The following is a 21,951-nucleotide window of genomic DNA, read 5'->3' on the forward strand; positions in this document are numbered from 1 at the left end:
AGCATTGGAGTTCCAGGGATTAGCCTATTATTGTGATCCTTGTAGGCTAATAATTGTGGATAGAGGGTCTTATGAGACAGTGGCTTGGCTTGGGAGAGTCTTACCTTCTTCACAATTCAGTAAGTGACAGGTTGGTCTTCATTTGGCTTAGATTGGACTTCGTTTGGGCTTAGTTTTGTGTACTTACTAATTGTGGTAAGTTGGGTGTTGATTGAGATGAACCCTTTCTATTTTTGGAAAGTGCATTTGGTCACATGGAGAAATAATAGGTATAACTCCTATTTCGAACGACATATTTAAATGATGAGTATTTTGGGAGTTATTATATTTTTAGTAGCCAAATTTTAATTAATTTATTGAATGGCTTATTATAAAGTTATAATTTAACTTAAATCGAGAGTTGACTTATCATTGGAAAGAGCCATTTATTAATTAGTTAAGCCAAGTCAAGTGAAAGAATCTAATGGAAGCTTCTAATTAATGTTGTGTGGTGAAGCTTCTCAAGTGAAGTTACATTTTGGCAACAAAAAGGGCATCAAGAGGTTATAATACAAGACCATTTATTGAGAAAAGCATGCTTGGATAATTTATTTACTTTTGTTGCCTTTGTGGCTTTCTTTGAGGTTCAGATTTTGATGCCCTTGCTGAGGTATAAGGGTTTGGCGCTGAGGAGTGTTCGGTAATTCACAGCTGATGTATAGTGAATTCTTTTTCCTGCAGATCATTTGAAATCACTGCTGAGGTATAGTGATTTGACAAATTGTTTGGAATCTTCCATTACTCTATTTACTGTAGCTAAGAAGATTTTGTGCTCAAGAATTTAGTGTTTGAGATCATTGACTTGCATGATCAATTATATCAATTATTGGGTGAGGATTTATGCTGCAGATTGGAATTATTTAATCGGGGGTTGAAAGTCATATCGGGCTGTTTTATTATATCCTGGGCTGGACGTTATTCCTGCAATTTTCTGTGCATGTTCATCTGTACAACTGGGTGCCTGGCTACTGAAGATTGGGGCATCTTAAATACTAATTTTTGGATGGCAATAAATGGTGATCAGCGTGCCTATTCTGGGCGGTAAATTCTCTGCCATTCAATCTGCTTGGGATTGCCTGTTATCATTTTGATAGGCCTGATGTTAGCGTGCAAGCTGTGCAAATGTCGTTGCCAATAATGGTGATTGTGTGAGGGAATTGTCAGTAAATGTGTGCATTTTCAGTCTGCTGCGATTTGGAGCTGCATATCCAAAATCAGGTTCCTTGTTTAAATTTTTATTGTGAAGATAAATAAAATGTGTCTTTGCTGAGAATATTTATATAGGTGGCAAACTGGTTGAAGTTGTGTACTGGTGCAAGTGGCATTGTCTCCAAATTTCCTTGCATATTGAATAACATATTGCTTGGTCATGAGCAATTGAGATGTACTAATCATAGCATTGTAATAACACCATTAATGGTGAAGCAATAATACGTAATGTCTTTATTTCAAGTCTGAGCATACTTTGATAGTTAACTTAGCTGGTTGTGAAAGTTTATTTGCATATGTCAGTATTGTGTTGGAAATTCTGAAGGAACTTATTTTCAGCAGCAAGAGCCATTTGGGGGTTGCTAAACTCTCAAGCTTATTAATACAACATTTACAATCTTGTTCTTATTGGATTTGGTAAGTTTTGAGAATCTATCCTACAATGTATTGTAGTTATTATTTTCTTTGTCATCAATAATATATTTCAAAGTGAGTTTGGCGATTTTAGACATTTTGTATCAGTCTCCTCTTCTGATTCTTCTTCTTTTGGTGGGGTTGCTGTCGTCAGGAAATAATGTAATGGGATGTACCTGTCGGGGTAACGGGATGTATGCGTCAGTGTATCGGGATTTTCCCGACGAGGTATCGAGATGTTCCCGACGGTGTATTGGGAGGTTTCTGTCAGTGTATCGGGATGTGTGCCATCAGGCCGACATGTATCGAGATGTATCCAGAAGGTTCTATTATTGTAGTTGACATGTTGTATACCTTCGAGAAGGTTCCTCAGACAGTATTTATATCTCCCTTCGGGATCATTGTAATCAATATATCAGAACCTAATGTAATATCCTAGCATATGCGAATAATAAGAAGAGTTCTGTTGTTCGAGTTCATGTTCATTATCTGCGTGCAATTCTTAATTAACCTATGCGGTAAATAGTTGGAGGCTTCTTCTTCTTCTCCTTTCCAGAGGTCTTTTTCTTGTAAGTCTCTACCTTTGGGGGTTTAATGGTAGTTGAGATCCTTTTGCCTGTATCCTCTGCTTTAACCTTAGTTCAGGTGAGGATTCACCTTGAGACTCCATTTGTGGGCTTTTATCTCCTCCTTCTCTTTCTTCCCCTGTCTTCTTTGCCATTCGGCCCGAGCCTTTCTTCTTTTGCTTCTTCTCCCGAGCAACTGTTTCTTGTTGCTCTCTTAGCTCCTCTATGTTGTCCTCCATCATTCCAAATCTTTGTTGCCCTTGGTCAATTGGCATTGCTAGTAGCTAATCAATGTGCTTTCTAGTTGAGTTCTCTTCAATCTCATATGGCAGTTCGGTCAACCAGTGAGTTCGTGGTTTGGCTTCTTGAGCTATGCAATTGTTTGTACTTGCTAAAAAGAAGAAGTCTCTCCTGTAGTCCATAATTGGGTTCAGGGGTATCCTCCTATGCATTTCCATCTGGAACTTCTTTAAATATTTTTCAAGTGAGTCAGGGGCACTGCTCCCTAACCTATGTACATGCTCGTAATTAAGACTGAAATGCTGCCCTTGGACTTCCATTGGAATTTCACAAATCTACGAAATTCTATCTTAAAGTAGAAGAATATGCGTACCAATATTGCTCCAAATTTGAAGATGTGCACACTGCTGTCTCTCTTGATTTTTCTCAAGTTCTCCATCACTTGCATATGCAACCACTTGTTTAGGTTGAGCTTTGTTTTCTGGATTATGAGCTGGTGTACACCATATACCAGTTTGCTAGTTACACTGTTTAGTCTGCTTGACTAGTATAGCCTGTGTGCTATCACTATTGCAAGAAATTGCATCTTCTTATTGTTATCTCGTTCATTGAACACATCCAGTCATCGTAATGGTATCTTGTCAACTTGGCCACTTTAGTTGGCTTATATTTCTTGATTATCAAGTCGGTCCTGGTTCCATTGAACCCTAGAACTCTCTCTTTCACATCCTTTCTGATTTTGTAGGGCTTGTCGAGCCACATATATTTATGGTGCACTCTGCTCAGCACGAATTTCTTCCATTCATCCCTAAAGAAATTTGGGATATCCACCGCTTGGACTAGAGCTGTTCCTTCTAGGTCTTCGAATCCTGTTTCCACTGATTGTTGAGACGAAACTCTTCATACTTTGATCTTATCTCCTTGTCTTCTAGCTCCATGATCTTTGCCTTTAGATAGTCACTCACATCTTCAATCAACATCACATTATGTGGGAGTGAAGATAGGGCTCCCGTCATATCCTTTTCATCAACGCTCTTTGAGATCGACTCAGAGACTTGTGCCTCTCTCATTTCGGTCAACTAGTTCGATGTCATACAACTTCGAGTAATCTTTCTAAGCCATTGTTGCTTTGTTGTGCTAAAGGAATCTTCTTTTCACACTTTGTTTAACTAGTCTGACTCTAGGGTTTCTTATCACTTTGTTGCCCAAATTTGCTCAAAAGGTGCTCATTTGGATAGCTAGGGTTTCGCGAATAAAAGCTCTCAAGATCTCAAGTTTGCAAAATATGTTATCTCCCTATTTATAGATCCAACGTAAAAAGTAAAGTTGCGGTTCTAGGTAATCTCCTTTCTTCCCCACCCTTGCCTTTGTGTGATAAATGCCTTCTGACGGTTTATCCAACGGTCAGATTTTGGAGAGAACCTGTCTCTTCTTTTTAGGTGAAACATGACCACTTTTCAATGCGTCACTTGTCATGACTTATTAGTTTAGATATGGGGACTGGTGCAAGATTCACTTTGCTCGCCTAATAACTTGATTGGGAAGTCTCACCACTTGCCGATGAGCTTGCTGGTTCTCTAGTCTCTATTCCAATATCCTCTGTCTTCTTCTTGGTCCATACTTTGGCAAAGTCCTTGCTGACTTGCTCCATATCAATGGCTTTTACTTTGTTGCCTTCGTGTTGTTGCTTGGGTTTGCGCTTGGCCCAACAGTACTTGGCAATATGACCAATCTTGTGGCATTTATTGCATATCATGCTCTTATTGTTCCATGGTCCAACATATTTCCAATGACCCGTCTTCAGCTTGCAATGGAATGCAATGTGACCATCATTTCCACAGGTTGAGCAAACCTGTCTTGCATTCTTGATGTTTCAAGTGTATCTTTCAGCCTTTGAAGGTGGCTGATTGGTCGAGTATTTGATCCATAGTTCTTGACTTTATGACCATATTTGTTACAATGGTAACAGTAACCTTTTGCACCTGCCTCATTTGCAAGATCTCTGCACTCGTGCATTTTGTCCATACCACTGACAGACATTACAGTAGCCTCTACAGGCGTGCTGCGTACTAGGCATTTTTTGCCTGTGCTAACAAACATTTGACATATGTCCTAATTTACGACAACAGTAGCAAGTAGCTTTGTTGGACGACATACCTCCTTTTTCTGTCCTCTTATTCCTTTTGAGAGTCGAGTCTTTGACTGCAGAAGGTTGAAGATTGAAGCATATTATACTCCCATTTTGAAAGTCGATAACATCAATGATGTTGCTCAGAATATTTCAATGACTTCGCTTCAAAATCATAGCAACATGATAGACTGTCAATAATAATCTACAATAAAAAAAAAAAGGAATAAACTGCACAATCATGAATGATTGAATAGAAAGTCATGGACAATACAATCTCTGCAATCCTGTCAACAAAGCATTTATAATCAATAAGCAATCATTCAATTCCCTAAAAAGTGTGATACAACTAGTAAATTTCCAGTAATGAATTACCTCCAGTATCTCATATTTCAGTGAAGGGTTGAATGAATCATGGAAGAAAGGATATGCATTAATCATGACGGAGCTTCTATTTATGATACCAAAATTATAATAAACAGAGATACATACGACATAGAGTTTAAATATTTCTAATTGGTGAACAAGGAAAGACATGCATCGATTAAATGAGGAAAACTACTATCCTAGCGAACAATTAAACTTAAGTAATTAAAGTATAAAAGGGATCAGTACATAGTTTGAGAAATAAAGATCAGAGCAGCATTCAATCACTATTTTCAAGGATTTATATCAGAAAATACCAATATAAATAGGTTATCCTTGTCAATTACATAACTTCATAGCTAAGTTAAAAATGGTAATTCTAAGTAATTTAAGTAATTGTCCCATAATTTTCAATTATCTAGACTGGGGACATCAAAGTGATATCAGCATGATCCTTCCATCTTGCATGGTAGAAAATATATAAACATCAAATAAGAGTACCCATCATGTAATCACAAGAAACAAAAAGGACCACTTGATTCAGTTAGTGTCTGACAAATCTCAAAGGAAGACATGTAACTGTGGCGATACTGAAAATATAAGGAAAATATTGAGATCATCTAAGGATGATCTGTGGTAAAATGAGTCATAAGATTTAAAAAGAGGGCATTCAAAATGGATGTCGTGATTCCTAAAGGGAATCTAGAGACCCAAGATATTTTGTAGAGGGCATTTTTGAATGTCGGTCATAGAGGGCATTCACAACGAATGTTGACCATAGAGGGCACTCTTAAATGTTGGCCACAGAGGAGATTTTCTATAAATGTTGGCCATAGAGGGCATCCTTGAATGTCAGCCTCAAAGGACATTGTGTGAATGTCGGCTATAGAGTGCATTCTAGGTGAATGTCGGCCATAGAGGGTGTTCTTAGTGAACATTGCCATGCCTGGTAGGGGCGCTTGTAGTGAATATTGACATTATTGGTAGAGGGTGTTCTTAGTGAGCACCATTGTGGGCAGAGGGCATTCTTACAGAAGAGTCACCATGCTTGGCAAAGGGTGTTCTTAGTGAGCATCACCACTCTTGGCAGAGGACATTGTTAGTGAGTGTCGCCATTTGTGGCCGAGGGCATTCGTATAGAATGCTGCCCTTACTTGCAAAGAGCCTTTTGGAGATTCTATATCTTAGAAAATTATTTATTGGAGGTCTATTGATCAAATCTCAAGTAGAAAAATATTGAATTGCTTGAGGACAAACAATTTTGGGAAGGGCGGACTATAATGTCCCTATTTTTGAGATAGATTTCTATAATAATAGAATTAAAAAATATAAGATTACATAAATAAATACATAATAAAATAATAATTTTATTATTATTTAAATTAAAAATAAAAAATAAAAATAAAAATAAATATATATATATAGATAGAGAGAGAGAGAGAGAGAGAGAGAGAGAGAGAGAGAGAGAGAGAGAGATGAATAAATGATATACTATTATTGACAATTTATAAAAATAATGATATATCATTAACAAATTATATATTATCAATATAATAAAATTATTGTTATAAAATAATAATCTATGATTTGAAATTGACAATGATATTATATTTAAGACATAATTAATCTTGTTTGATTGAATAAAGAGATAAGAGGTGTCTCTTAGAAGTATTAACATTCATATAAATGAAGAGTGGAAACCTTGCACAAAATCATCGGAGAGATAAAATATCCATCCCAGGGATTAAGGAAGAAATAAATGCCAGAAAGAAAGATACTAAGGAGTGGTAGATAAACTTCATAACAAAGAAAGAAGGTCATTCAACCTTAAGAGCTACTGTGAAGATTATTCTATGCCAGTGTATTTACACTATGCACAAACACACATCTGCAAAAAGATGGATTCTTATGTGTATTGGTGGCAAATCAGAAAGGGGATCAACATCCATTCATTCCGTGAGGAATATGCAAACCGAGGATAGAGGAGATACTTTTCGATGGATATATATATATATATATATCCAATTTTATATAGATTGATATGCAGAATGAATCAAATATCAGACACTAGAAATTGGAGTCAGCTGCATGGAGGAGAAAGGGGTCAAAACTTCCAGTGAACACCATATAGTCTACATTTCCAGTCAGCGATTATAGATTACGGATCTTCACCACAGTCACAATGATTTAGAAAAGATCAGAATTCTCAAATAAGGCCGACAAAATGAAGGAGCACATTCAAGATACAGTTGGAATAAAAAAACAAGAACTCAACATTAGTTAAATAGATGGGTTATAGTTTAGATTGTACATATTCAAGAAAGAGAAACACACAGAGGTTACATTAAATATGATAAATGGAATTTTCATCTCAACACCCAATGATGTTCCTATCCACTTGAAGATTGAAGCATATTAAACTTTCATTTTGAAAGTCGCGAACATCAATGATATCGCTCAGAATATTTCAATGACTTCGCTTCAAAATCATAGCAACATGAATGAGTGTCAATAATAATATACAATCAAAAAAATAAGGAATAAACTGCACAATCAATGAATGATCAAATAGAAATCATGGACAATACACTCTCCGCAATCCTGTCAACATAGCATTTATAATCAGTAAGGAATCATTCAATTCGCCAAACAGTGTGATACAGTCAGTAGATTTCCAGTAATGAATTACCTCCAGTATCTCCATTTTCAATAAAGGGTTGAATGAATCATGGAAGAAAGGATATGCATCGATCATTATGGAGCTTCTATTTATGATACCAAAATAATAATAAACAGAGATACATACGACATAGAGTTTAAATATTTCTAATTGGTGAACAAGGGAAGACATGCATCGATTAAATGAGGAAATCTACTATCTTAATGAACAATTAAGCTGAAGTAAATAGAGTATAAAAACGATCAGTACATAGTTTGAGAAATAAAGATCAGAGCAGCATTTAATCACTATTTTCAAGGATTTATATCAGAAACACCAATATAAAAAGGTTATCCTTGTCAATTACATAACTTCATAGCTAAGTCAAAAATGGTAATTCTAAGTAATTCAAGTGACTGCCCCATAATTTTCAATTATCTAAACTGGGGACATTACAATCTCACTATTCTGGTCCGCCTCCACAGATCTCCACTTGTCACAACAATAACAATTCTAGTGACAACATCATAACAAAATGGAGTTCGAGTGACCTCAAATCCACTCATCCAATCCATGGGTCGAAACCCTAAATTTATCCCGCCCAAATCATTCATTTCAAACCCTGAATTTCATAACGGGCATAGTCACAAACCCATGACTACCTATGCATAGGTGCCTATTCATGTAGGCCTGCTTGTTCACCTTTAAGTGTACATCTAGACTTGTGTCCCTGTATCCTTCTGTCGCTTCCATCACTTCTTTCTGCGTGCATGTCACGTCACTTTCAGACCACCTCCTAGTTTTGTCACGTCAAAAGGGTGACTAGATTGCAACCATCCAACTTCCACATTTGACTACCTATAATAGGCTTGCCATTCTCAACATCTCTATCAAGACCGGTATGCCAGTCTACTGGTGGTTGCACTTGCTTACAACACTTAAGTCTTCTTGTTAACTAGTTGGCAATCAATGACAACCCTTTAGTACTTACTCAATGCTTGAGTTCACTCTCTAGTCAACCATGCTAGTGACTAGTTTAGTCCAGCAATATCAAGATCTCTTTAGAGCTTGCATCTAGAAGCCTTCTGAACAACATGTTCCTAATAATGGTATCAAAACCATTGTTGAAGTATAGAAAGACAACATACCTGATTACACTTAATGTTTCACTTGGTATATAGAAGAATTAAAATAGGTTTCATCACAGTGATTCTACTAATACCATCTTTGCAAAACCTCTATAATATCTATAATATTGGTTCTTGATAGCATATCTATGCTATACAATACTTTGTATTCAACCATAAGGTCAACATAATTTGCTCTGCCCTTGCCATAAAACATTTTCCAACCATCCTTGAGCAAGGAGAAAACAAAATTGATCAATGAATTCAGATATATTTATGTTTAGAAAAATATCTTTTTAATAAGATTTCAGCATTCTCATTAAGGTTGAGATCTATTGTTGGTAAAATTATAAAATAGTCGACGGGTAGATTAGCATGTAGTTGGTAATTGTTATGTAGCCGAGCTGGCATCAAAATTTGACATAAAGGATTGGGGGGTATTTTACACTACTTCCCAGGTTTGGAAGTTTGGTAGAAACTTGATGGTATTCTTCTAAATCAAGGAAAATCCACTATTGATATTTTGAAAAGATTTGGGATGTTAAATTGTAGACTAGTGTCCACGCCCATGGAAACCAACTTGCATAAGTTAAAAGAGGCTACAGTAGAATCCAAATTTGCAAATCCTACTCTTTATAGATAGATTATTGGATTACTGATGTACTTGGTTAACACTCGGCTTGACATTTTCTATGTTGTGAATGCTTTGAGTCAATCTATGTGTGAACCATGAGAGATAAACCTTGTTGTTGCGAAACATATATTGAGGTACCTATAGGGTACTATTGGATATGGCCTCAAATATAAGAAAGTTGACCTAGATCTACATAGATACTTTGATTCAGATTGGGCAGGGAGTTTGATTGATCGAAAAAGCACATTTGGATGTTGCTTCAGTTTGGAATCAGCCATGATTTCTTGGATAAATAGGAAACAGTGTTCAGTTGCACAACGTTCTACAGAAGCAAAACACATTGCAATCACTATGGGAGCTAGAGAAGCAGTATGGCTCAGAAAGTTGATTCTGGGACTATTGGGTGAGCCATTGAAGCCTACTACTATCCACTGTGACAATCAAAGTTGTATCAAGCTCTCAGTGAATCCAATGTTCCATGATCAATCTAAGCATATAGAGATTCCTTGCCACTATGTGAGAGATATGGTAGAAAAGAATGAGATTCAGTTGGAGTATATTAGTACAAGTGATCAAACAGCAAACATTCTCACCAAGCCTCTCTCCAGGGTCAAAGTTGAGCACTTCAGAAAGAAACTTGGTTGGTTGAAATGTAGTTTATTGAGATAAAGGCTGTCTCAATATTGTTTTCTTTGTACTAATATATATATTTAAAGATGTTTAATGTGTAAACTCTTTTGTCACATGTGTGACTGTGACTTTATGGGCCCCCTGTGTACATTACTGAAAGGTGACGATCTTTCTGAAAATATACACTTGTATATAACATTATAAGGTGATGACTTTACAATGTTCACTATTATGTGACTTGAAATATGTGTCATGATAGTTAGTATCTCTTGGACATTTGGATAGATATCACGATGTGATATCTGTTGTATGATTATGTTCCTTATGAGATAATCATGGTAGATATTATGTGACGTAATATCTAGGGACATGGCATGGTATGTTATGGTAGACATCATGAGACGTGATGTTAGTGCATATACCATAACCAGGATATAAGAATGTCATGTGACTTGATGTTTTATATACTCCTTGTTATCACAAGTTAGGTGATATCTGAAATGATTTATACTTAGTTATCTTCCCTATCTAAGAGGGATCGTTGACATATAATAGCTTTAGTCAAATACAAGGATAAATTGATTATGGTGGTTGTATGCAAATGTGCATGTATGTATGTATATCAGTTCACTATGTGAACTGATATACATGCATGCATACGCACTCACATAGTCCTTGTGCTAAATCATCATGGTATATCAGTTCACTATGTGAACTGATATACATGCATGCATACACACTCACATAGTCCTTGTGCTAAATCATCATGCCTTGAATTTCTCACAGCAATTATCCTTGCATGTAATCAAAACTATTCATACAAATTAAGTATACATAAATCTGTACTTCCAGATTATTATCTCTTGGTGATCGAGTAAATGATCTACTGCACAATATTGATCTAGTGTTGATCAAATATGTTCTTAATATAGTGGACTGAGAAAATGATCCATTGTAGAACATGCGGATCAAAGGTCTTTTATATGGATTATGTTTATTGCTTAATCGCACCAGATTAGTATGTCTCTTAATGAGAAGACATATTAGGAGCGGACATGTCCGCTCATGATATGTCCCTTAGAACATTATAAATATAGACCAAAACCAAGGGATATGTGCCGAAATTCATAAATGCATTCTCTCTTCAGATCTGCGACTTCAGACTAGAAATCAAAATATATATTCAGACTGGACATACAGTCTTCAGCATTGTTGTAATTCCGATCCACACTAATCTGATTATCATCTGGAAGCAAATTAAATGTCAGTAAACCACAACTTTGAAAAATTATCATTACTTTACCAGTCTGATCATATGTTTAATCAACATTTACAGAAATGGTGGGCTAAGAACATCAGTGATCTTCATCTTGATGAGCTCATCGAGGGTAGAGTTTCTAAAAGTAAGAGCAAGCAACAAAATATAGTCAACTTCTCTCTCATGGTCAACATTCATAGTATTTTTGAGCCTCAAACATATACTGAGGCAAAAGGGATTCTTGAGTGGGAAAAGGCTATGGAAGCTTAACATCACAGTCTTTTGAAGAATAACACTAGGGGTTTTTTTTCTGATCTCCCTTCCAGGGAAGAAACCCATTAGTTGCAAATTGGTCTGTAAAGTTAACTACAAAGCTGACAAAACTCTTGACAAGTACAGAGCTCATCTCATTGATAGGGTGTTCTCACACATTGACTATTAGGAGACTCTTACCCCTGCAACCAAAATGGGTACCATACAAATCGTCCTTGTCATAGCAGCTCAGTTTAGTTGGAAAGTCCATTAGATGGATGTTAAGAGTGCCTTCCTCAATGGTGAGTTGTTGGAAGAAGTCTACATAAAGTAGCCTCCTTTTCCAAGTTTGGTGGAAAAGAACATCAAGTGTGCATACTGGTGAAAGCACTCTATGGCCCGAAACTGGCTCCTCGGGCTTGGTACATCAAAATTGGCAAGTACCTTACAGATAATGGTTTTCAGAGGATTCCATCTAACTCTAATCTCCATGTCAAAAACATTGGTAGAAAGATTCTTGTTGTCCATATTGATGTCCTGATTATCATTGACAGTTCTACATTTTTGATTGATCAGATCAAACAAAGTTTGTGTCAATCCTTTGACATGACAAACTTGGGACTTCTGCACTATTGTTTAGGTATTGAAGTTTGAGAAACTGAAGGTAGTATCTTCCTTAGTCTAAGTATGCCCACAGTTTGTTGGACAAGTTTTGGATGCAAGACTGTAAATCTGCATCCAAGCCAATAGAGAAAGGGCTGAAGTTGACAACCAAATTGGATTCACCTGTGGTGAATGATTCAACATTCAAGCAATTGGTGGGCAGTCTCATCTACCTTACTACCACTAGGTCTGATCTCAGTTTTGCAGTGAGCCACATTTTAGGATTAATAACAACTGCCAAGGTTGATCATTGGGCAGCAGCGAAGTGTGTGCTGCGTTATGTGAAGGGCACTTCTAATTTTGGTCTTCTGTACTTACAGACTTAGATCAGGTAAGTTCCAATGATGACAAAAACTTAACATCTAGGTATGGTTTTAGTTTAGGATCTGGTGCAGTCACATGGACTAGCAAGAAGCAAGAAGTAACGACTCTTTCGTTGACATAAGATGAGTATCAAAGAAAGTTAGGTAACCTGTGAGGCAGTTTGGCTCCGAAGGATGCTTTCTGACATGTAGATGTCTCAAGTAGATCCTACTCTCATTTAATGTGACAATCAAGGGGTATTCAAATTGGTCAAGGATTTGGTCTTCCACAAGAGAACCAAGCATGTTGACCTTCATTGTCATTTCATTCAACAACAGGTTGAAGACAGATATGTTCAATTGCTATATGTTTTGGCTGTGGATCAGACAACAGATACTCACCAAGTCTCTGAGCTTGGACATGTTTGTATAATTCAGGGGGTAACTTTTTATAGTTGATAGATTGATCATTAAGGTTGGTTATTAGAATAATATCTTTATTATATCTTATTTAGTGGTCAATATTGTAACTTTTGTAAATATAGAAATTTTCTAATTTACGATTGTTTCTTCATAGAAACATCATCTTTTATACATTTATATATGATCATTTGATCATTCATTCAATCATTTACCAAAACAGTGATACTATAAGTGTTGTCAATTATGATAGATCTATGAGAGGTGTAATGTAAGAGAATTTGTCATACCTATTTATGGCAAAAATCAGGTGCTCAAGTTTGGAGGTTTGAATGAGGAGTCAAAGAATCTTGTACAAGTGTCATTTGCATGCTCAGAGGTGGTGGAAAAATGTGCCGAGTGGTTTTAGACACCCATCTCTTGTAGTTTCATCTACAAGTCACCTTCACACTTGTATTCTCTCTATATTGGATGCCTTGGAATGTAGTTTGTATGATGTATTTAATAGGATGTTATGGTACCATAATAGCTCTAGAAACCAATGTCAGATCTCATTCAGTTATCCTAGCTTAATATTGAATTATTGCATTCATTTTTTAATATCAAGTAATTAAGAAAGACAATTTGATTAGTTACTACTTCTAGAACAAATAAGAATGATTATGATGATGATGACTACTTCTGTGTTCTTTTTCACTAGTGTGACAAACGAGTGAATGATTTTAATGATGACGACAACTACTTATGTGCTCTATTTGATTGAGATGGAGAGAGAATGTCATTAAGGAAAAAAGTTGTAGACTTCTAGCTTGTGAAGGTAAATTGTGATGATGGATTTATGAGCCCAGATGCTTAAGACTCATATAGATAGGTTGCATGTATGAATACAATTAAGAATTATTAGTTTGGATATTAAATAATTATATTATTTAATATTTTATGAATGGTGGGTATATACAATTGTACAAGAATAATTCTTTATAGAAATTTAGGCTAATTAGTAATTGAGAGAGCTCATACCAGCATTGGATCATGAGCGAAGTTTCACAAAGAAGGTGCTACTTGATTGATATGTAGTGGTATATTGATATTCCATGAAACAGGCCTAAACTATTGGGAACCACCATGAGAGTGCAAATAACGTTTTCTTAGTATTATTGCAAAGAAATAGATTTTAATGTGAAATACATAACATGAAAATTTGATATTAATACCAGTGTAATAAAGAAACATAATATTATAAATTAATATTACCTTTTAAAAAATTGGCACTGTTAATAATAAATATTGCTACTTCAAAAGAAAAAAGCAAGCCTAAAGTTGATGATGTGGCATTATGCATATCACAAGAGATAAAATTTCATTAAAGTTTAAACTCAAGTTATTTTCCTCAATGTGCCTTACCAATGCTTATTCAAATTGCATGCTTGTCCTCTCAGATGGATTGTGGCATGGGTTGAGGAAACTGGCCTTATACTTGCCAGTTGCATTTGTTTGAAGGTTCAAAACAAAGGGACTTTCATCTATGCTTGGGGCTTTTGGCAAGCTAGGAAACATGGTGAATACTTAACCTCAACATTGAAGCTCTTTTCTCTGGCTCGAAAGCTTGTTTCTGGTAAAACCAAACACCATGTAGTTGTAAAAGAAATGATTAATTATTGTCTGATAAATTCTAACATGTATTTTGCTCAGCTATTGGCATGCCTTCTCTTTCTTGCCATTTGCAATGCATATCACTTATTTGAAATGTGGCATCCTAAGTAATAGAAACTATTCTCCACACCTTTGTCTGGTACTAACTTCTCGCACCAGTATTCTGGTTGACAGGTTTGATCTACTTTTAGAAACACTCATTTTTTATTGATCCATATTAAGTTCGGAGAAGAGCTATATTACTATTTATCTTTCGTACTTGAGAACTAGATATTATATTTGAACTAAGTAAAGCAAAACAACATTAATTACTTGTTTCTGTAAAAAGTGGCAATGGTGCTTCATTTGTGAAGTGTTTGCATTGGATTTTACCATCCAATGTGGTTTTAGAAATTTGAAATTAATAGGAAAGTTAAGAATATGGTGGGCTAGGGTTAGGGCATGTTGAATAGTCATTTTGCCGAGAAGGAACATGCATAAACCATCCACAATGGCCAATTAAGCAGCTTATGTCTAAAACAGGACATTAAGCCCCTTTTCTGGATTAGGAGCATGTGTAATAGGTGGTATCCTACAAAGTTGCACCATGAAGATATGGCCTACTACATCCACATTCAACATTGAAAGATTGTGTAATGTTTGAGGATGATTGACGTGCATTAGTTTAGCTTGATCTAACTTTCCAACCAATGTGTTTGGAAGAGACGAAGGCAGGACTGTCTTTGGGTGAAGTTGGATGTAATTCTGGGGTTTACATTCTTCACCATGTATGACAAGGTTCTGAAAGTGGTGGTCAGTCTAGTGCATGGGAATGTTATGAACATAGATCATCTGTTAGAATTGTCCTAGAAGCGATGAAAATAATCACAGGAATTTCTGATTAGGGGAGGATGTAAGAAATAGAATTGAGGGTAATGTAATGACAAAAGAGGTAGTAGTTTTTGTTTTAAATAAGGGATGCAGCAAGTGCAACCCTAATGCAAAACAAACTAAGAGACTAGCATCCAATAAGTTCCTCTTGACTAAACGTTTGAAGCAAAACTGCCACATCCTAAGAAATTGAAGGAGGAGGTTGATATGTAGATAATGCATTAAGAGGCAAAGAGATCCTTGTCTCCCAACATAGATTGGAGGGTTAGTTCAATACTTTGCAAGTGGATCAGAAGAAGAATCAAAGACAACACGGAAGTGTGCCTTAAGAAGTAAAGAAGGAAATAATGAGAGGACAACAAAACAATGACAAGGGAGAGGACAACCCTGAGAAAGAGGATTATGTGGAAGTAGAAGATGAAAAGATATTGGTGCAATGAACTGTAATATCCATTATGCTGTAAGTGCAGACAAGGTCATAAAAATTATAACATACAATAGGGGTCAAAGAATTTAATAGTTTATTTATAATTTTATAATGCATTGTATTCATTTTTTGAGACTGATTTCTTTTATTTTTGTTTCTACTTGATTTTTTGTACCTTCTTATTATCTTTCTCATGCAGTATTTAATAGTTGGACTCCCTTCTCAGCAATACAATTCTCAAATCCTTGAGTTAACACATCATTAATATGTTATTTTGGGTTTCCATTAACCACATTTGTTTGCTTGTGACAGCGCTTGGGACTTTTTTGAAAATTAGCAAAGATGTATTGGATACAGGAAGTAAACTTGTTCCTGTAAGTACTAGTTCGTGGAGATGTCTTTAATTTTTTATACTTCGGTACATGAATTTATATATGGATTACATCATACTTTTAATTTATCTAACTTTTTCCTCATTAATAATGTATCTTGGATTTAATACATGAATCTCATTGATACCTTGATTCTTAATACATATGATTGATTTATAACTTCTGATGTAGGAATCAGTGCCAAGACCTGTGGCTCGAGTTGGTGTGGCAATTGGTAGTTTTATGGTGATTGCATTTGTATTAAAGTCAGTCTTATCAACGGCATTTTTTATTCTGGTATGCCACTGGCTTAATATGTCATTTTCACAGTTCTGTGAAAGTAATAAGCTAGCTATTTTTATGGTTTGTGGTATTAAATGCTTTAAATGTTGTTGATTTTTTATTTTGTACTGTAAACACTTCTGTTCTTAAAATAAATTTACTGCATTGAAATACTATACAACATTAACTTGAACAGAACATTTTCTAACTTTAACCTTTATGCAACCTGTCCTACTTAAAGATCAGAGAGTAAAAAATCATACAATATACCATTTCCTTTTAAGGAGTATCATATTACTTTTTCTTGCATGATCAATTCGAACTATCAGATATATTTCACTTCTAAGTGAAAGGACAGATTAAACTGTTTCCTGTGAGTGGTAATAATTCATACGTAAGAGAAAACATGATATTTAGGAACCATGACAGGTTAATACAATTTCATATTTAAATCATCTTACTGTGACTGTTACCTTTGAATCATTCCTGACCTGTCTTATCCTTAGTGGGGCGAGTTTGCATTAAAAGACTCTTGCATGGTTAACCACTTGTTTATCTCTCAATCTGGCTTGTTTTTGCTCAATTCACTTTGTCATGTACTAGTATGAAGATTAAATGTGCTCCTTGTGGGCTTAATTGATACGTCAATATAATATTTGCCACTTTAGCACTATATGCAACACCATATGTTAGTCAAGCAAGAGGCCATCCTCATCAATTCTCAAGGAAATTGGCTGAGAAATAGTATTAATCAACTGTTTTATGGAATCTTGCTAAATAATTCTCTTTATCATTTTGAAGCAACTCATGAAATTCATTTTTCAACAGAACAATGCCAAAGTCCCCACTTAATTGAATTGCATGACTTCAAACTTAATTGTGATAATTTGCTCGTGCTATCTGGATAAATCAGGATGTGATCTCTTTTGAATGAACTACGAAATAGAGAAAGGTAGAATGTCTCTATTGGCTGACGCTTAAGGAAATTGAGTAGGTAGCTAAGCTGGGTGTTGTATCACAATATAAGACGCTAAATGTAAATATAAGTAGGTGATACACTGATAAGTGTACACAAATGGGCATGCAAATTGTTAACGAAAGATGATGTGCAAGACAATAAGTATGACCATGGACAAAAAATCATTTGGGGAAAAAGTTAGCAAACAGAAAGTATAAGATATATAATTTTTTAAAAGAAAAATAGGAAAAAATAGGATTAAAAAATGTAAAGAATATAGAAAAGGAGACATACTTCCTTTTTTAAATTTAAGGGCATTTATGGCATATAGATATATAGCTAGGTTGCAGAATCAGAATTTGAATCAAGAGTTGGATGTGTGGGTACAATATATCGGTATGTGTAATGCCCCCTTTTGCAAATGCCTAATCTCTTCCCTAAATTAAATATTCCAAGTAGAACAAGAAGTGGAATATAATTAGTAACTTCATGGACCTAGTTCAAATCCTGCAAAATGTTAGGAAGTCATTGAAATTTGAAACATTATCCGCAAAATGGATGTTCCTTATAAGAGACATTAAAAGCATAGATCTTTCCAACTAGGGTTAGTAGCATTAATTTAATAGTAAGATATATATTTAATTTATTGGAGTTTAACCATAGGAGAGCTAGGATAAGGAGCATATTAGGGTGTGTAAAGACAATCCTCTAGCCAAGGCCCAATAACAGATATCATCCCTCTTGGCCATCATCTCTCCTAAGCATCCTTTTTAATAAAATGAAGTAAATGTCATACCGTGTTTCAATAGGACTGAGGAACTCCTTTGAAAATGTCTTGAAGAGAGCGAGTGTGGTAGTTGCAAATGAACATTTGAATGTCTCTAGCTTCTATGACCACTTGCTTCATCACTCTATTGCCCTATGTCTTTCAATCCCTTGTTCAATGCATGAACACAACGTGGGGTCTGAAAGATGAGCTTGTAAGCACCCTCCATCAAACCGGCCAATTTGTAGACACATTCTGAATTGGTCACCGGGTCGAACTCCCTCTATGGGATCTCTAAAAAAGCTAAACTAGAAGTCTGCATTCTTATGCTTCCCTAAATGATCAACTACTTCTTGAAGATAAGAGCAGACAGGGCATGTGACTGATATTATTGAGTGGCAAGATGTCTAATATCAGTCCACCCATCCGTGACAATAGGACCACCAGCTCTGACTCAAGTTTGCCACGTATTCTCTGTTAGCAAATTAACCCTGGAATACTATTTGTTTGGGAGGGTAGTGCATATCTTATGATCTCTAGCGGGTATCATTTAGGGATTCATAGAGGCTACATCTCTGATCATTTGTTTGAAATAAGAGGAACGGGCCACATGTCATGGGATGACACGATTTAAAATGAATTTGGCAATGGAAGACTCTTTTTGCATCTCATACTTGCTCATTAAACATAGCTTCTACTACTGCCGGCTTTTGACCACCATTAGTCCAAGTCTTTCCTTTTTGGAAACTTTACTGCCAACTATGGATTTCATAAGCATTGATGATTGTCCACTTGCAAAAGAACTTGTCGGCATTGTCACACGCTGAGTCCTCATTTCTGCTTCCATGTCCGATCTATGATACTCTATCCTGTAATGTTCTTTTATTTCTATTCAAACTTTAACTCCATGTATATAACACCCCAAAACATGAGACTGTACCCTTGTGTAACTGCGTCTAAAGTATTTCTTGCAGATATGAAAAAGCCACATCCTACGCCCTCCTAGTGTTTTTTTCTCTCTATATCCACAGGTGTAACAAATTGGAAAAATAAGTATTTATTTTTGTTGAAGGGGCCCTTTGTTTGAAGGTTTTTGAAGGGCAAATTAAATGGATTTGATTACTGTCCACTACAACCTTCAACACTCCTATTTTCTTCCACTTAAGTATTCTAACTGCCATTCTAACTGCCACTCATGTTTTTTGAGATTTAATGAAACTTTAAACTGAAAAAAAGAAAAGAAAAGAAAGGTCAGACATTTTATGCTTCAAGTTTTGAAATAAATAAATAAATAAATAAACAAATAAAAGAATAAATGGCTTAACCTGAAGAAATCTCAGTCTTTCCCGAGATTGAATCTCTTTCGCAGCTGGTTCCTCCTAATTCTGCTCAAAAGTTCTCCTTTCAAACCCTGCCACTCCTCTAGTTTTTTAATTCGCAAACAAATGTTTAAATAAAGCTCTGTTCCTCCTTTAAGGCAAGCTTGGTAGTGGAGGTCCACTTACAAAATTGGAAAGAAATGTGTTTTTTTAAAATGGGGCTTCATGCTGGGGATGTCTCTGGCAGCTTCCCAAGCAAAGAGGATGGCTCTGGGACATCCCCAAGGCATCCCCACATCTCTAGGATGTTCCTGAAACAAGGATGGGTCAAATAGATCCAAGGATGCATTCCCAGGTAAGCCTGATAAATATTTGTCCACAAGTTTGGGAGTGGTTTCAGACATTTGGGATTTGTAACAAAGAAGACAGTTCTGGATGACCTCTTAAGTTCAGACTTTGCCAGATTTTAGGATTCCAGCATTTTATGGTTTTAAAGTGACATGATGTTCGTAGTTGTTGAACTGTAAGATTTACAGTTCTAAAGACATTTAAATTATGACAATGGTAACACAGTGGCTCTATTCGAGCCCAACCAAGTACTGTAATAAGTAGTATATGAATAACAGGACAACCAAAGTGGCAACAAGTCTCTTGACAAAAAATGTGTTAGTAAGTCCGATATATTTTTAGTTAATGTAGCTTCAGAAAATCTTCCTTACTAAAATTTCAACACTGTTTCTGTTGTATTATGCTTTTCTTAAGAAACGGCCCCTAATATAAATAGGCCAAATCCACAGGGAAGGCTTAAAGTTTCTCTAAACATGCAGTATGCAGTTTGGGGGACTGAAAAACTTCCCACGATTAAGATGTTTGTTTCATTGAATTCCTATGTAATGTTTGCACCATAATAAGAAGATAAGGAATTGCAAGTTATTAAATGTTGTAATTCAATTTTTATGCATATTTTGCAATTGAAAAATGGGGCAGGTTATCTTTAATATTTCATTTATTCTTGACAAAAATGTTTTTAGCCCATAATAAATGCACTTAGTTGTTGCTTAATACAGGCTGTCATTGGAGTTATCTATTTAGCATTTATATATTTGAATAAGAATGAAGGCCCAAGGCGCACAATTGAAGAGGAAGATGGTACGAGTGATGAATCACTAGAGGAGGCAAGGCGAATCATGGATAAATACAAGTAGTCCATTCTCATGTATTTGAGGAATATATGTTTATGCTGATAAATTAAAATTGCAAGTACAAAGAGTTGGAGAAGCGCCTACAAGATTATCTCAGTATTCTGTTATAGGATCGTAATTACTGGAACAACAATCCACAGGCTTTCCATATTTCTATTTATCTATTATTAGCCAAAACTGGAACTTCTGAAGGAGGTCAAGAGCAGTTTAATAAGCCACTATAGTATTCATTTATTTGTTTACTCAAATTTGGATTTGTTCCATAACTGAAGGAGACTGTTTATGAAGAAAGGCTCTTTCTTATTTACTTTGTTAACTTCGAATTATGTAGATATACAGATCACATGCAATCTGGCAATTTATCGTATTTACCTTATGCTGTAGATTTCTAAGTTGTTCGTAATGTTTGCAAAGATCTAGCTTCAGAGGCACTGGTATCTCTACATCCTCCATATAAAACTTTACTGATATGATTGAGTTCACTATAAATAATTGTGAGAATTGTGGACTGTTAAAGTCTGCCATTGAATTCAGAAATGATGCCCATAAAATGGAATCAAATTGTGGGCAAGTTTTCTTTTCATTGTAATTATTCTATTAAAGTTCTGTTGTATCTTAACATGGATGGATAGGGAGGGCTTCAGGGTTGCATCAGTTTTTTAAGTTGTTACTTAGGTCAAGGATGTGGAGAAGACTCTAAAATTCTATGAACTTTGGAAACTAGTTCATTGAACCAAATTATGAATCACAAGAAATATTTTGGAAGAGGTTAGTTGAATGCAAGGAAATTCCCTTCAAATGTAAGATTGTCATGCATATTATAACATCTTAATATGAGAAAAGCAACACCACTGCAGAGCACACCCATACAATAGTTGACATTAGGTTTCCGCAGTGGTATTCTAAAGATTGCTTCTGGAATCAGCTGTGTATGTTTTTGAATTAAAGCACAGTTGATTAAAGAGCAATATTTTGATTACACCCATATAAACAAAGAACATTGGATCATACAATGCAGTGCCAAAATCAAGCTCTTAAATGGACAATAATTTTGCTTGAGCGACTTCCCAACAAAATGAAACAGATGAAAATGAGAAGCAATGTAAGACAATGCCTTTGTTAACAAAAAAAACACTGTCCCATTCAAACCAATTTCAAGTTCTCATTTGGCAAGGACAAGAGATGTAATTATGTCT

General features: G+C 35.6%; 1 protein-coding gene across 1 annotated transcript in view; it reads left to right on the forward strand.

The window, feature by feature from the left end:
- Positions 1 to 21,131, forward strand: part of LOC149555762 (uncharacterized) — a 32,713-nt gene extending 11,582 nt beyond the window's left edge. Inside the window, exons 2-4 of the mRNA XM_089829910.1 lie at positions 16,170 to 16,231; positions 16,421 to 16,525; positions 20,621 to 21,131. Of these exons, the coding sequence (XP_089686036.1) occupies positions 16,170 to 16,231; positions 16,421 to 16,525; positions 20,621 to 20,758 (305 nt within the window). The 3' untranslated portion in view covers positions 20,759 to 21,131. The remainder of the gene's footprint in view (positions 1 to 16,169; positions 16,232 to 16,420; positions 16,526 to 20,620) is intronic.
- The last annotated feature ends 820 nt before the right edge of the window (positions 21,132 to 21,951 follow it).

The sequence above is a fragment of the Cupressus sempervirens genome, chromosome 5 (assembly GCF_028749045.1).
Source record: "Cupressus sempervirens isolate cs-2001-9-10 chromosome 5, ASM2874904v1, whole genome shotgun sequence".
NCBI classification, from domain to species: domain Eukaryota; kingdom Viridiplantae; phylum Streptophyta; class Pinopsida; order Cupressales; family Cupressaceae; genus Cupressus; species Cupressus sempervirens.